Raw genomic sequence first — 15,994 nt, 5'->3', positions numbered from 1 at the left:
ACCTTCATTGTGCTTGTTTTACACCTGTAAAACAGAACAAAGTCCAATTTCCATCCCAACTTAGTCAAGGCATGTGGCAAGGATACAGGATCTGGACAACATTCGAATAGCTGTTCGTCAACATTCGATGCAACAGAGTGCACCTGATCTGTTTATGCACTGGAGTTCTACAGTCTGTGAATGCAAATTTGCGTCTGTATCTTCCAACTACAACACTTATTTCCAAACTCTACAAAAGAAAAAATTGAAGTTATTTAGCTTATTAAGCCATGCAAAATAAGCTAAGTATACATTTGTAACATGTTGTATATGGGTGTTTTATCAATTTTAATTGTTATTTTATCAATGTCTTTTATGGTTCATTGCTTCTGTGTATTATTCAAACTGCAAGCAAAATGGAACATTGTTAACCTACGTAAATTGATTTTAACCATGTAGTATTTGAAGAACCAAGAATACCATGAAAATTCCAAGTGAACTGTGTTCAAACTCAAAGTGTAATTATTATGCCATGCTAGCCCATAAAAAGCATGGATAAAACAGTTTTAGATAATCAGAGGCTCAATCTGCTTTCAAAATTATCTTTTCCACAATATAACAGCCTCAGACATACCATGGCTCCTCACACCACAAACACATTTCACAGCACATTAACACCCACAGCTAATCCATCATGGGATCCATCTCCTGCACTTGGAAACACACCACTGCTCCACAACTAATATACAGTATCTCACAACATACCAACAGCTATTCCTACATGGCTGCCATTTCATGCGCACATTGAAACCCATTCATTAACGCTCCTCCACCTCTGCTGCAAGAAAAAAGCGCTCACAACTAGCACCTGCAGCAGGAAACAGGATGGATACCTTCTGGCCTGAAACATCTGCAGGTGTGCTCACACACTCACTATCATGGGCACCCACGTGGTCAAACGAACCCACTGAATTGTCTAGGCATCAAGGGCCCCAACAACACTCTCCATTAGGATGTTGATTTTTTTTGCTATGACTGTATTTTTGCTCTGCAGCATGACCAGGTCTCAGGTGATGAGTCAAGGAAGGAAGAAATAGCCCACACCCTCTAAGAGCCAACCCACTGAATGGTGCAGCAACTGAAATGTGCCAGAGAATGAAGAAGTCATAAAAACTCCATGGTTTCCATTATAAATTTTAGCTCACGCTGGCAGAGGTGCAAGCTCAGGAGAGATGGCGATTGCAATTCCACAATGAGCCAAGGGTTCAACAAGGGGCATCCAGGGTGTTATGAATGCAATGTCTGAAACTTCAGGGAACTGCAAAATTGGTAAATCCATATGCTCACGATGTCTCTGGTTTCTACTGAAGGATAAGTCATACCGCTCATTGAGGAGAGAGTATTAGAAACAACCCCTAAAGCAGCAGAATGCTGCAAATTAGAAAATGCAATGTGGAAGAGCCTCAGTCAGTTGGAGTGATCCAGAGGCCAAGTACTTCAGGGTAACAGCGACTTTATCAGGTCTCTTCTATCACTGCCCTGTGAAGCCTCAGATTCCAGACATATTGCTCCTCAGAGAGCTGGAGGCAGCAGCTTGGCTCCCTATATACACTTGGCCAAAATAGGATTTGTGTGCCCTTCTCCTCTTGCTCCATGTTGTACTTCAAGCCCAGCGTCCAAGGCAACGAGGTGATGAGGTGAAAATGAAGCACGGCGTTCACCCAAACATTTGCAGCAGCATTTCTATAGCCTCAGCCTCAGCCTGCACCTGACTCAACATCAAAGCTATGAGATTACCCCTTTTATCAGCTGAGTTGAAGGACTGGTTTTCTGTGGATGGCCCTTGATTTTTCTTTAATGAGAAATGTGTACTACAGTTTCAAAGGTGAGGCTCCAAATAACAATTGGACAGGGATCAGCAATACTTGCTTGCAAATGTCAGGAAGATTTTTTCATTGTGCATGACACACACAACCGCACTCACACAAACGCTTTAACCCCAGTTTTCGCTTATTTAGTTCTTAACCAGCATGCACAACGCAAGAGATTTTCCAGTCCATTTTCTTTATTTTCTCTGTCTAAACATGGACAGATTTTATTACTTCCATAAATACCACTAACATTAGCTTTTTCTGCTCCAGGGAGAACCAGAGATTCAGTGTCCTTGCTATTCAAATTCCTCATCCCTGAAACCATTCTTGTAAACTTCTTCTGCACCCTCTCTGAAGTCTCAATGTCCTTCATAAAGTATGACATCTTTTCTTGTTTTGTATACAACAATAATTTGTCCTTGGTCATTTGTGCAACATGCTCAACACAATAGAGGCAGTGTGTTCCACGCAAGTCAATGAAGAAAAGTGGAATTGATTTTCAGAAGCACAGCATCAGTCACTACTCTTGTTGCATTTTGACTGAGCAACTGAGAACAAATTTCTACTCACTGGTGTGTAACGTAGGCTTAACGAAGCATCAAGGTTTTTCCATGCACCTTTACTTATAAAGCCCAAGATATCCTAAATAATAGGGCAGGCACGGTAGTGTAGCAGTTAGCATAACGCTATTACAGCGCCAGCGACCCAGGTTCAATTCCGGCCACTGTCTGTAAGAAGTTTGTACGTTCTCCCCATGTCTGCATGGGTTTCCTCCGGGTGCTCCGGTTTCCTCCTACATTCCAAAGTCGTATGGGTTAGGAAGTTGTGGACATGCTATGTTGGCGCAGGAAGTGTGGCAACACTTGTGGGCTGCCCCCAGAACACTCTATGCAAAAGATGCATTTCACTGTGTGTTTTGATGTACATGTGACTAATAAAGATGTCTTATCTTAATTGCTTTGCTGATGTGTTCTGCCAAATGAAGATCCGAGCATAGCACCACAGATTTCCTTCCTCTTGCTCATCCTTCTTTCAAACTGTAGCATTTAGCTTGCATTTTCTATCCACAAAATATAGAAGTATATTTCTAAATGACCTACTAAAGTATGTCACCTTACTCTCATTGCACTGAATTTCATCTGCCTGGCGTGTGCCTATTCTACCAGCATTTGGGAGCTGGCATCATCTTACAGAAGTCAGGAAATTAACTCCCTTGGATTCTCCCCTAACTCAGCAAACTCTGAAAACCAGTGCTCCAAGAAATGACTGAGTCTACAATCAGTTTTGTTCAATTTAAGATAGAAAATGGTTGGGACTGAGCAAAAGATAAGGAATTTGTGACAGTGGTTAAAGATGGTAACATTGCACTTCAAAATGCTTAAACAGAAGAAACTGTGGCTGATATAGAACTTGTTATCAAACACATTCTGATAATACTAAGGATCAACACTGGTGGTGTGGTGTTAGAGCTGGATATAGTCAGCTACAATCCAACGGTCAGAGCTCTAACCCTATATTCACAAAATGACTTACTCGCATCTGTGAAGATATTTTGTTTGCTTATGGAAATTATGAGAAATGCTATTCTTCACATTGTTGCCTCACAGTGAATACATCTTAAATCAGAGCACATAGATCCACCTGTTAAATGTGCACAAAATAACAGCAGCAAGGATTAATGGGTTATAATGATATACCAGATTTTATGGTAAAGAGGACCAAACTTGACATACACATAAGCTCTTGCATTCCCTCTCCATATATGCTATTTGGATTATATTGCTTGTCGATTTTGTTACTACTGATATGCATCGCTTCACAGTTATCTGCATTATAATGAATTTGTCACAAGTCTACCCAAACCCAGTCTATACTGTCCTGAAATCAGTTTCTCCCTTACTCACTGTTTACAAAGTTGCCAAGTCGTATATTGTCCACAAAATCATGCTCTCTATGCCCAGATCCAAACCATTCATATATAACTAGAAAAGCAACAGTATCAACACGAACCCTCTCAGGACTCCCTGCATACATCTCTATGGTCAGTAGAATATTCACCACCACTCTCTGCCTCCTAATCTATAAACAATTACACACCCTAAGTTGCAAACATCTATTATGTGGCATTTTATCAAATGTCTTTTGGAAGTCCATATGAATATACCTGCTGCATTGCCTTCATCTACCCTCTGTTACTTCATCAAAAATAAAACTATACATCTCCATTTCATTCAATGTCCATTTACTAACATTAACTCTGTTTCCATTTTGCTGCCTGACCTGCTGAGGTTTCTGTTTTTATTGCTTATTAAAGCAGCAAGTTATGTGATGCAAGCTGCGAGTTGTTGGAGATTCATCTATCCAGGGAAATGAGGTTGATGTTTACAGAGACATAGGGGTACATAGTTCCCTGAAAGTGACAAAACAAGTCAACAGAGTGGTGAAGAAGGCATGTGGAATGCTTGCATTCATAGGTTGCAGCAGAAAACATATTACATTTCAACTTTACAAAACACTAGTTGCCAAACTATGGGAAAAATGTGAATTTTTTGGAGAGTGCAGAGGGGATTCATCAGGAGTTTGTCTGGATTGGAGGACTTTGGCTATGGAAAGAGATTGGATAGTCTGGGCTTGTTTTCCCTGGAGTGAAGGAGACTGATTAAGATCTTGACTATCTACCATATCTATGCCTATCATCTGCCACTTGTCAGATCCCCTCAGTAGAGATATCATAAACAAGGGGGCATAGGTTTAAATTGAGAGAAAGGAGTTCTAAAAGGGATTTGAGGAGAAAGTTTTTTTTATACACAGAGAGTGGATACTAACTGCTGCCAGAGGAGGTGGTGGAATCAGACACAGATACTAGGTTTGAAAAGGCATTTAGACAGGCACTTAAATATGGAAGGTATAGAAGGATGCAGTCATAATGCAGGCAAATGGGATTAGTGTAGATGGGTAAAAAGGTTGGCATGGACTCTACAATTCTAGGACACTAAGAGTATTCAAATCCACTTCTGGCTTGTAAATGGCAGAAGTGTTTACAGGAAGTTAAGATAATTGTGACAGAATACTCATTTTTGGCCTGCTCCACAGCCACATTATACACAATTTGGGTTTGATTCAGAGTTTAGTCATTGGTGGACACTGCATCACAACCCTGCCCCTTCCCACAATTCCACAAGGTAGGGAATCCACCATGGTCTTTCAGGCTTGCCTTCTGCACTCGTAGCAATGTTCATGAATCCTCCTTGCCTCATTAGCTGTTTAATTGTCCTGAGTCATGAGTGGATATGATAGGACAGCAGAGCTTTGCTCTGATCCACTGGATGTGGGTGGTTTAGCTCTGTCTGTAGCATGGCTACTTCAGTTGCTTAGCATGAACATAGTCCTGTTCTGGAGCTTTGCCCAGTCGGCAACTTCATTTTTAGAATGCCTGGTGCGGGTTCCTGCATTGCTCTTTTGAACTCCTCACTGAACTAGAGCTAATCTCCCACCTCTGATGGTAATGTTTGAGTAAGGGACCTGCCAGCCCGTGAGGTTACAGCTACGTGGAACACAATTCTGCTGCTGTTAGTGGAACCAGAACAGTTGGTGGATGCCAAGTTTTGAGCAACAAGTTCCATTCTGAATCTATCCCTATGACTCAGCAGCAGCTCCAAATAATGTGATGGAAGGTCTCAAGGAAGAGGGGAATTTGTCCTAATTAGGACTATGTGGTGGTCACTCCTGACACCTGTCTTTGTGCAATCAGATGCTATTTCTTTAAAGGTGATATTATGTTTAGTTCTTTCAGTGAACCACAGATAGTTTGCTCTCCCCTTGGATTTGTTTTTACTTGTTGGAATTTGTGTATTCTGAAAGATCCTCTTAAGATGTCTGCTGCTGCATCTTGATTGACAGATCCCTTAACCCAATTTGACAAATCATTTTAGTTAACTCTACTTTCATACTTTCATAGTTACCCTTATTTAAGTTTAAAATACTAATCTTGGTTCATTAATTTTTCAAATGTTTGGTTGGATGAAAGCTACAACTACCATTTGGCTTGCTGAGCTATTTCAGAAAGTAGATTATAGTCAACCACATTGCTGTGGGTCTGGAATCACTCAAAGCTACATTAAAGTGAAATTTGCTGACTATAACGAAACAATCCATTAGTTTCATGGTCATCCATTACTTATACTAGTTTTATTCCAGACTTATTTAAGTAGCTAGAGGACATGCATTTAATGTGAGAGGGGGCAAGTTCAAAGGAGATGTGCAGGGCAAATTTATTTTTATTTTTACACACACACAGAATGGTGGGTGCCTGGAATGCGCTGCCAGGGGTGGTAGTGGAAACAAATACAATAGAGGTGTTTAAGAGGCTCTTAGGTAGGCATGTGGATGTGCAGAGAACGGAGGGATATGGACATTATGTAAGCAGAAGGGAATAGTTTAGTTAGGCATTTATTTACTAGTTTAATTAGTTAGGCACAATGTCATGGGCCAAAGGGCCTGTTCCTGTACTGTACTGTTCTCTATTAACAGAATTTACAGCTACAATGATAGAATTTAATTATCTCCAGATCTCTGGTCCAAATTCCTGCATTAACCACTATTCTACTATATTCAGGGAAGAATAAACTGTATACATATAGATACACATTTTGCACCTATTAGAACAATTAGAAGTCTTTCAGCACCTTTGTGAATAAACAACACCTAGTGAACAATGGCTATCCAATTGCAAATGAAATACTTTCAAATCTGACTCTAAGTAATTTAGTGATTATAAAAGACAGTAAATTTAACTGGATGATTTCTTGACATTCACACAAAATATAATCAAAAGCAAGAACAGACTTCTGTTCCATTTCAGATCGGTACTGTTTAGGGTTGGGCCGTAATGGAGTCAGAGTTGTTGTCTGGTAGTGACACGCAATCCAAAGCAGATGAGTAATCAGTTTAATTCTACCAGTGGACAGCCAACTGGCCCTTTCAAACTTACTGCGTTTTTCTTTGATCCTTAAACCGTCATACCAGACCTTACATTGACAGGTGCAATTCTGAAATAATGGTTAGATTTTAGACTTGGTTTACACTTACCAAAGACCTAATGCTCAAATCCTAACTAGTACCCATCTTCCATTACTTTAGTCCATGCAGATGTGGATTAGTGTCCAGTTAGGCATCACCTCCATTTGATATTATTTTTATAAAATCCCTCCATGACCTCTCTGACATCTTCCGCTTCAGGCCACTAGCCCTGAGCTCCCCCTACATCTTTTCGGTACAGGCAGTGAGGAACTGAAAGCAATTGAGACTGCACTGCACAGTGGCACAACTAACAAAGCTGCTGCCTTACCACTCCAGCAACCCAGGTTCAATCCTGATCTCCAGTGCTGTCCACATAAAGCTTGCACATTCACCCTGTGACTGCATGGGTTTCCTCCAGGTGTTCCAGTTTCCTCCCACATCCCAAAGAAGTGCAGGTTGGTAGGTTAATTGGCCAGCGTAAATTGTCCCTATTGTGTAGATGAGTGTTAGAATTTGGGGGAAGTTGGGGAGAATAAAATGGAATTTGTGTAAATGCATGCTTGATGATTGATGTGGATTCAGTGGGCCGAAGGGTCTCTTTATGCGCTGATGACTCCATTACTCATTCTGACTGTTAATTCCACAGTGTGGTATTCTAGATAGGCATTCTCATGGATGTCTTTTCAACAAGTTTGAAAGGGTACATATATTTTCAAAACAAAATTTGTTTGGTGACTTTTAATGCATTAAAACAGAATATATATATCCAAATTGTTATATTAAATAAATTTAACAGCACAGATGATCACTAAGCCCATTGTATCTAGGCCAGCAGAATAAAAGCTATTCAGCAGCCCTACTTCCCAGTGCTTGTTCTGTAGCCTTGTAGCTTATAGAATATCAAGTACTCATCTAAACACCCAAATCAATGAGATTTTCCTCCAGAATTCTTCCAGGCAACAATTAGCAAACCACCACCATCTATCAAGTGAAAAAGAGGAAAACATTCCAATTTGACAAACAAAAAGTTAACTATTTTATGAAGTATCTACTTTTGAGATGGGAATTACGGTGCTATGGAAACAAGAAAGACACAGGATCTAAACAACGCTCTAATGGCAAAAGTGTAGGATTGTGGGTTTAGGTAAAACAAAATCAATGGCCTATTTTACAAAAATGAGCACAAATGAATGAATTTGCAATTCAACCATATGTAATTAAAACAACACAACACAAATGTTGTTGCAATCTTCCTAGAATTAAATACCTTAAATATACTCTCAGATGCACAAAATCCTTCTACCAAAGTACCACAACTTCAGAAGATTCTAAAGCATGAAGCCAGAATGATCTTGAACTTCAACATTCTTAATACACTTGCAATGCTCAATTTACAACAGTAATGGGCCAGATTATCCTGAATGAGGCCCGTGCCTAGCCTTTATCAACTTCCAACATTGTACCAGCCTTTGAAACTCTTACCATCCTTTTTGGATCAGAGCCAATTAAAAACAGTAGAAAAACAAATTTAAACAATTCCCAATTAGTCCCAATTCATGTAGATAGGTTATCATAGTGTAGGAATTGTTGGCAATAATGTCATTTTGAGAAAATATTTTTGCTGTAAAGCTTTTTCTTGGCAGAACCTGGATTTATTATTAGTTTTGAAGCATTATACCCCTCATTTGCAAAGACTGGCACAAAATAATTATTTCCTTATTCTGCTTTTAAGATGTCTACATTACTCTTGAATATTTCTTTTTTCTTTATTATAATTGCAAAACATTGCTTTAATGTTGGTTTCCCTCATTCCTTTGTATTTCGTTTTGAAATTCTTACCATGCTTTTTGCCTTCCTTTGCTGTATACATTTAATTCCTACATTCACGGACTGTGGATGTCACTGGCAAGGCCAACATTTCTTGCCCATCTTTAATTGCTTTCAAACAAGTAGTAGCCTTCTTTAATGTTCTGCCATCCCTGTGGTAAAGCTACTCCAAAATATAGCTTAGTAGGAGATTCCAAGCGATGGTAAGGAACAGCAATATACATTCAACGCAAGATGAGTGACATGGAATTTGCTGGTGATGTTGTTCCCATGCAGTTGCTGCTCGTCTTTCCTGGTCATACAGTCAGAGTGATACAGCACGGAAACTGGTCCTTTGGTCCACTGAGTCCATGCCAACCATCAACCACCCTTTTAGACAAATCCAACATTAATCCCTTCTCCCACATTCTCATCAACACCCCAAGATTCCACCACTTCCAACACACTAGGAGCATTTTACAAGGGCCAATTAACCTACCAACCTACACATTTTTGGAATATGGGAGGAAACTCACAGGGAGAACATGCAAACTCCACACAGACAGCACCCGAGGTCAGGACTGAACCTGGGTCTCTAGCACTGCGAAGCAGTGGTTCTACTAGTTGTGCCACTCTAGTGTTGAAGAAGCCTTGGAGAATTCTTTGTGCATGTTGCAACACAACTAAGTGTGCACTGGATGTGCAGTTAATTAATGTTTAAGGTGGTCCAAACTGGCTGAGCCTCTTGAGTTCGGAGCTGCATTCATCCAGATAAATGGAAAGTTTTCCTTCAAACTGCCAATGTTTGTCATGTATGTGGTGGAAAGACTTTGGGGAGTTATGAGGCAGGATACTTATTGCAAAATATGCACTCTTGAACCTGGCTCCAATACTTAGGTGGTTGGTCATCTTAAATGCATGTCCAATGTTGATTTCCACTCACGATCCCTTGATAATAATGAGGTGGGATTCAGCAAATGGCAGTGATTAGATTCTCTCATTGGAGATGGTCATTGCTAGGAACTTAGGCAACGAGAAGCATTTTGTTATGCCCTAGCTCAAACCTGAACTCTTCCTAGTGCCCTGAACAATATTTATTCTTCATTCAATATTATTAAAACAGACTACAGGATCATTATCACAGTGCACTCAAGCATGGACTACTTCACTGTGGGATGAGCTCTGAATAGTAGTGAAAGCTCTATAAACGTCCTTATATCTGGCAAGATAGAAGGAAGATCATTGATAAAGTAGCTGAAATGGCTCAGACTGAAATGCACTTCATAACGCAACTGAATAACATGTACCACCATTTGAACTGTTCATCTCAAACCCTTTCATAATCTTGACCAGTTCACATCAGAACAGTCTCAACTCCAGTGAGGAAAAACTAACTGAACAAGTCCCTCTTAATTCCACTTACGTAGAGAAAATCAGTAGCTAAATATGGTATCAAAAGATGCAGAATCTGAAATCTTGGACGGCACTCCAACTGTGTCCTAAATTCTTTACAAATTGAACATTACCTCCTTGGCCGATACTCCAGAGCAACACTGAGGAAGCACTACGCTGTCAGAGGTTCTGTCTTTTGCACAAGATGTTAAATGAGGTTCCTCCTGTTCTCTTGGGTGGACAAAAAAGATCCCACAACATTATTTTGAAGAGGAGTTGGGGAGTGCCATTATTTAGTCCTCAGTCTGCATTACTAGAACAGATTGCCTGATCATTACAACATTGCTGTTTGTAAAAGTCTTATGTCCTTCTTTACAACATATTATACTTTGGAATTTCCTGAAAAGCACTGTACAAATGCAAGTCTCATTTTGCATTTATATGCTATGCCTCTGGATGCAAACATTCATGATCCAGTTGCTTACTTTACAAACAGCCAGGCAAACCAAATAGAACAAATAAATGGACCATTCAGCCCAGCTAGTCCATGTCAGTGTTTACCCTCCATGCCACAGTAATACCAATGGCTACAGTACCTGCACAGCTAAATCCCACTGCTCCTCCACTCCACTTATAATGTCGTTATTTCATGTGTGCTTTGTTTTCCAAAACTGTTTCTATACGTACAAACACACATTCACAGTGTTGTCGAGGGGGTAAATGAACATGATGTGAAAAACATCACCATGAAGAAGGTAAATAGGCCACTCAAAGATCACTAGCTCAAGAAATGATGGAAATTTAAAAGACATTCAGTTCAAAGAGCACGGAGAATTTCTCTCTGCACATACCTTTCATTAAGGCTCTTGTTTTTCTTCCAACCTAATGAAAAGCAAGAGTATTAGCAAAACCATAAATAAAACAAATTCATTACTGTTGCATCCAGTGTTATCCTACAATGATTACAGTACTGTTCATATTAGGATTATAAAGACAAAAGTAAAAGAGACTTTGCAGAATGCCAGTGTTTAATTTTAATGACATTTCACATACTGCGTTCAGATCATTACCAAAGGACTTAACAACACCCGGTCTTTGCTAGGCTGCTGGTGATCAGGAGGCTATGACTAATTCACGTACAGAATATTTTTATGTAGGCCTTGCATTATTGAGCAGGTATTGACTAGTTTCAGAATTATTGCACATCAATCATGTTACCTTCAAATATTTTTTCTTTTCATTGACAAACAATGTACATCAAAAATCTACTTGGGCTTTAGTAAAGTAATTTATCTTAAAAAACAGAAATGTTTGTGAATCAGAACTGAAAATGCACTTGTTTAAAGTTAACTAGAGAGAATGAAACACATTGTGCCGAGCTACAGGTAAGTACTTTGATTGACCTGGAAATTTGATGGCACTCCATCAAGAAAAAAATGAAAATAATGACAGCAATTTTGAAGCACATGAAAAGATCTTAATCTATTAAGAATAATAATTATCAATATGGCTTTATAGAACAATCAGTAACAGACTACAATAGTTACAATGCATTATTTACAGGCATACAAAATTAAAAGAGAGATACATAACTTCTTAAGTAAATCAGACATGAAGTGGCATTAACAAGGCAGGTGATTTATTATTCACCAAAGATTTACTTTCACTTTGTTTCTTGTTAATGCTGACTCACACCGCTCCCTGAAACTGGAAAAATACAATATAGGAATCCACTTAAGTTGCACTAGGCTTGGTTGTAATAATTTATACCTTCTAAATTACACAGTATAGGAAATCTTGTGCAAGATACTTATACTTCAGTAATTCTCATCTCTCCAAAATTTTCTAATAAAGGTGGGAGAGGTTTTTAAGTGCAAGATATAAACAAGAACTATATTTTTCACATTATATCAGCACCAGTTGTAAAAAAAAACTAGCCCAATTTTCCATTAAAAGCTGGATAGTTTAACCTATCATAGTTTGAGGAGCTTCAGAACTCCCACTAGGCATGCATGAAAATGGAAGTCCAAAAGTTTAGCACAGCAAATCACCAAACGACAAAAGCACCATGCTCCAGCATGGACTCCTCAGACTCTAGTGATGGAGCACTATGTTCCTTGGTTTCTTGGTTCTTGGGCTGTGAAATCTGCCTGCTGACCTGCACCAACATTGGTACATGCACAGCAATAGCAAACCCTTTAATGGAACTACTGCAAATACAAGATAATTTACATTTTCTGATTTGAGTTCATATTAATGGATTAACAATTTTTGAATTTTTTTCAAGGTTTTGTGTTCTTGTTTTCTTTTAAGTTTTTTTGATAAATTAGAAATAAACCAAAGGCAATTGGAGTTTGAGCAATGGTTTAGCCTCAAGATATGTCTTTATTGACAGTCAAAGCTTTTCAGTTTTAAGCCTTGTCAAACAGGTTTGACCTGTCTTCCTTGAGGAACTACTGGCCACTGGACCTGACCAAGGTAAGAATGACTTTAGTGGGAGGTGACTAATGATTCTGGGCAGCAAGCCAGTTGCTGAAGGCTTTAAGCCATTGTGTTGACACAAAATGTCATGGTGTCAAAATGAGTAACAGCTGAATCTGGGCACATTGTCCTTCACAAATGGGATGGTTCTCTTTTGAACTCTAATTTACTAGCCTTTATGAACATTGTGTTACGCAGGTCATTACTACAACACCAGAGGACACCATTTGGCCCATCAGGTCCATGCCAGCTTCCAGAAGAACAATCCCATTAGTCCCATTCCTCCTCTTATTTCCTTGTGGTCCTGCAAACTAATCTGTCTCAGATACCCATCAACTCCCCTTGGATTTGTTTTGACACTTACCTACATTGAGGAGTAACTTACAGTAGCCAATTAATCTACCAGCACACTTTTGGGAAGTAAGAGGACACTGGAGCAACCCATACAGTCACAGGGAAAACCTGCAAACTCCACATAGGCAATACCTGAGGTCAGGATTGAACCTTGGTCCTCAGAGCAAAATTAAAATTTCCAAAGTTATAGCTTTAACCCTTTTAAAAATTGTGTTTTAGCATTAAATATTGTCTTAGATACCAAAGTCTAAAATATAATCAGACTAGGTCAGGAAAAGCAGAAAAATCCTTCCTAGGATTCCGATGTATAGGAATAATACCGGCTGACACTTAAATTGGGAGTAGGCAAATACATATGATATATGTGGTTCTTCTACCTACAACACTGGAAATAAAATGATTACAGTTCAACAGAACAGGAACTGAAAGTAAAAAAAAGGAATATTGTTAACACTAGCAACCAAGAAAATTAATTAAACCTTCAGTTCATTTTTGTTTTCCTTACAAAATATCCTTGTGCCTGTCAAACTCCATGCAAACAAAAAACACTTCCAAAATAGCTGGAATATATGATAGAAAAGCAACATTGGTCTGTAGTTTCCCACATATCTGTACACAGTCATGTGCAAAGCAAATACAAAGCCTCAGAGGTGAAGAAATTTTAAGCGCAAGTTATTATTTTAAGCAGAATACATTCACATTATGTTAATTTGTTTACATGTCTACCAATCGTTCCTCTACTTAAGCACATCTCACACACTGTGCAGTGCAATTTCATACCAATTTCCACCAATTTTACATGCAAGTGTATTCTGACAAGAGCTCCAGAAAATTTGAATGTAATTTCACATTGGATGCAGGAACCTATGCAGGAAACTCCAGGCAACAATGTTTAAACAGAGTTCTTTTGAAAAAAAATCCTCGAGAACAATAGATCTTTTATCAAGTTATATTGCATGGAATGTATTGATGAGTTATCACTGGGTTTAAATATTAAAATGAGGCGTCTGGTGGTGGTTTTTAAACTCAGACCCATGAATTATTGTTATTGAAAGACTCCCTCTATTCCTGATTCCAGGTATTGCAACTTAAGGCCGCTATCACTGACACTTGTTATCTCGACATCCTTACCTTTCACGAGGTACAGAGTCAAAGTCTTTATATTTTCCATAGCAACCAGCAAAAGGAAGGCCAAAGCAACAAGGGAATACAACCTCCATGGTGTTAAAGCAAGAAACCTGGGAAAACACAGGGAAACAAGGCTATTAAAAACTCATCAACCATCAGCTATGTTTATTTGTATTTAAGAGGACATTGCTCAAACGAGCTTTCATTTTTTCAATATTCAACCTCGAGTATATGCATCTTAGGTGACTGTAATGAACAACACAGCCACTGGAAATACGGAATACAATTGCACGGAACCATTCATAAATAATGCTCAATTAACAGCTGATTATAGATGTTTAGGCAACTGATGGCAGCTTCTCCTTTATGTCCCGAATAACTGAATCAGCAATCTGATTGAGGATGCATCATCTAAAGCGAACCATTGTCACTGGCGTGCATTTTAACCACAGGGAGGAGGATATTTAAAATCATTCACACTGCACTCAATCCCACTGCAACAAGAGCCGGTAGATATAGTACCAGGGCATAGGACAATCTATAGGAACGGCCAACGGTGGCATGGGTCATCCAGGACCAGTCAGCGTGCCGTTACCCACCAGTGAATCCCGTTATCCATGTACCCGCCCGGCCTTACCAGAACAGAGCGTTGCAGCCCAGGAACACCGCCGCGCTGTAGCCCGGCCGCCGCCAGCTTACGGCCGTCTCCAGGCAGCTGAAGAGCGGACGCCAGAGTGAATCCGGCTCGGGCCAGCCCGGCTCCGGCGAATCCTGCCCACCGCCCTGAGCCGGGCGAGTGAAGGCCGCAGCGGCCCCTTCCTCGGCGCCCTGGCTGCCGCCCTCGGCGCCCCGCATCACCGCGCTCGCCATATTCTGTTTTGCTGTTGTGTTTACTTGTGCCGCCGCCCGCGACCTGACGTCACCCCACTGTCCTTCTGTTTGTGGCGCGGTGGCGTCATCGTCGGGAGGGGGGTGGTGGGGGTGGTGGTGGTGGGGGAGAGAGAGAGGAGGAGAGGCTGCACCTCGGCTGCCCATTGGCGGAAGGTTGGGGGGTGTGGTCAGCCCGACGTCGGGGGAGGGAGGAGCGCGTTGGGGCGTGTGACGTCACGTTCGGACAGCCGGGTGGATTGACGTCATGGGAAGGAGTTGGGTGAGAGTGAAGGAGGAGATAATGGTGAATTGGCATCGAGGGAAGTAGAGTGAGAGTGATGAAGCAAAGGGAGCAATGGTGAACTGGTGTCAGTGAAGGAGAGTGAGGAGAAGGTGAACTAGTGTCAGTGGAAGGAGTGGGGCAAGAGTGAGGAAGAAGGGAGAAAGTTAAAATAATTGCAGATGCTAAAAATCTAAAATAGAAACAGAAAATGCTGGAAATACTCAGCAGGTCAGGCCGCATCTGTGGGAAGGAAAACCTGAAACATTAACTCTGTTCCTCTTCCTACAGTTGCAGCCTGACCTGCTGAGTATTTCCAGCATTTTCTGTTTTTAGTTTAGAAGGGGAAAATGGTGGACTGGCATCATGGGAAGGAGTGGGGCAAGGATGACAAAGTAGATGAAGGAGGGAGTAAAGGTTGACTGGCAACTCAGGAATAAGCAGTGTGAAAGTGACAAAAGAAAGGGAGTATTGGTAAATTGAAGAGAGGAATGAGATTAATGTTGCCATTTGGAGCAATGGTGAAGATGCCAAGTTGAACTGGGTTGTGGGAAGGAGTGGGATGAGAGTGACAAAGAAAGGAGCAACAGTGATCCAACATCATGGGAAGCAGCGAGGCAAGTGTGCAAAGAAGAATGGCATTATGAGAAGCAGCAGAGTGAGCTTTATGTCACTATTTGGAGCAATGTGATGCCAAGTTTTTGTGAATAGCAGTTTGATCAAAGATCCTATGCAATGTGAATATTTGGTTGCCTCCTTAGGACTTGCCTAAGTTTCTGTCTCTTCACCAACTTTTCACCTTTGCCAGTGAATT

General features: G+C 40.4%; 1 protein-coding gene across 1 annotated transcript in view; it reads right to left on the bottom strand.

Annotated features, from left to right (window-relative positions):
- Positions 1-15,003, bottom strand: part of retreg1 (reticulophagy regulator 1) — a 67,096-nt gene extending 52,093 nt beyond the window's left edge. Inside the window, exons 1-3 of the mRNA XM_052015941.1 lie at positions 14,668-15,003; positions 14,034-14,140; positions 10,919-10,949 (exon numbers count right to left, since the gene is read on the bottom strand). Coding sequence (XP_051871901.1) covers positions 10,919-10,949; positions 14,034-14,140; positions 14,668-14,900 — 371 coding nt within the window. The 5' untranslated portion in view covers positions 14,901-15,003. The remainder of the gene's footprint in view (positions 1-10,918; positions 10,950-14,033; positions 14,141-14,667) is intronic.
- Between the last annotated feature and the right edge of the window lie 991 nt (positions 15,004-15,994).

The sequence above is a fragment of the Pristis pectinata genome, chromosome 5, assembly GCF_009764475.1.
Source record: "Pristis pectinata isolate sPriPec2 chromosome 5, sPriPec2.1.pri, whole genome shotgun sequence".
In the NCBI taxonomy this organism is placed as follows: domain Eukaryota; kingdom Metazoa; phylum Chordata; class Chondrichthyes; order Rhinopristiformes; family Pristidae; genus Pristis; species Pristis pectinata.
Note: the sequence above shows the minus strand (reverse complement) of the source record. Positions and strands in the feature narration are given on the sequence as shown.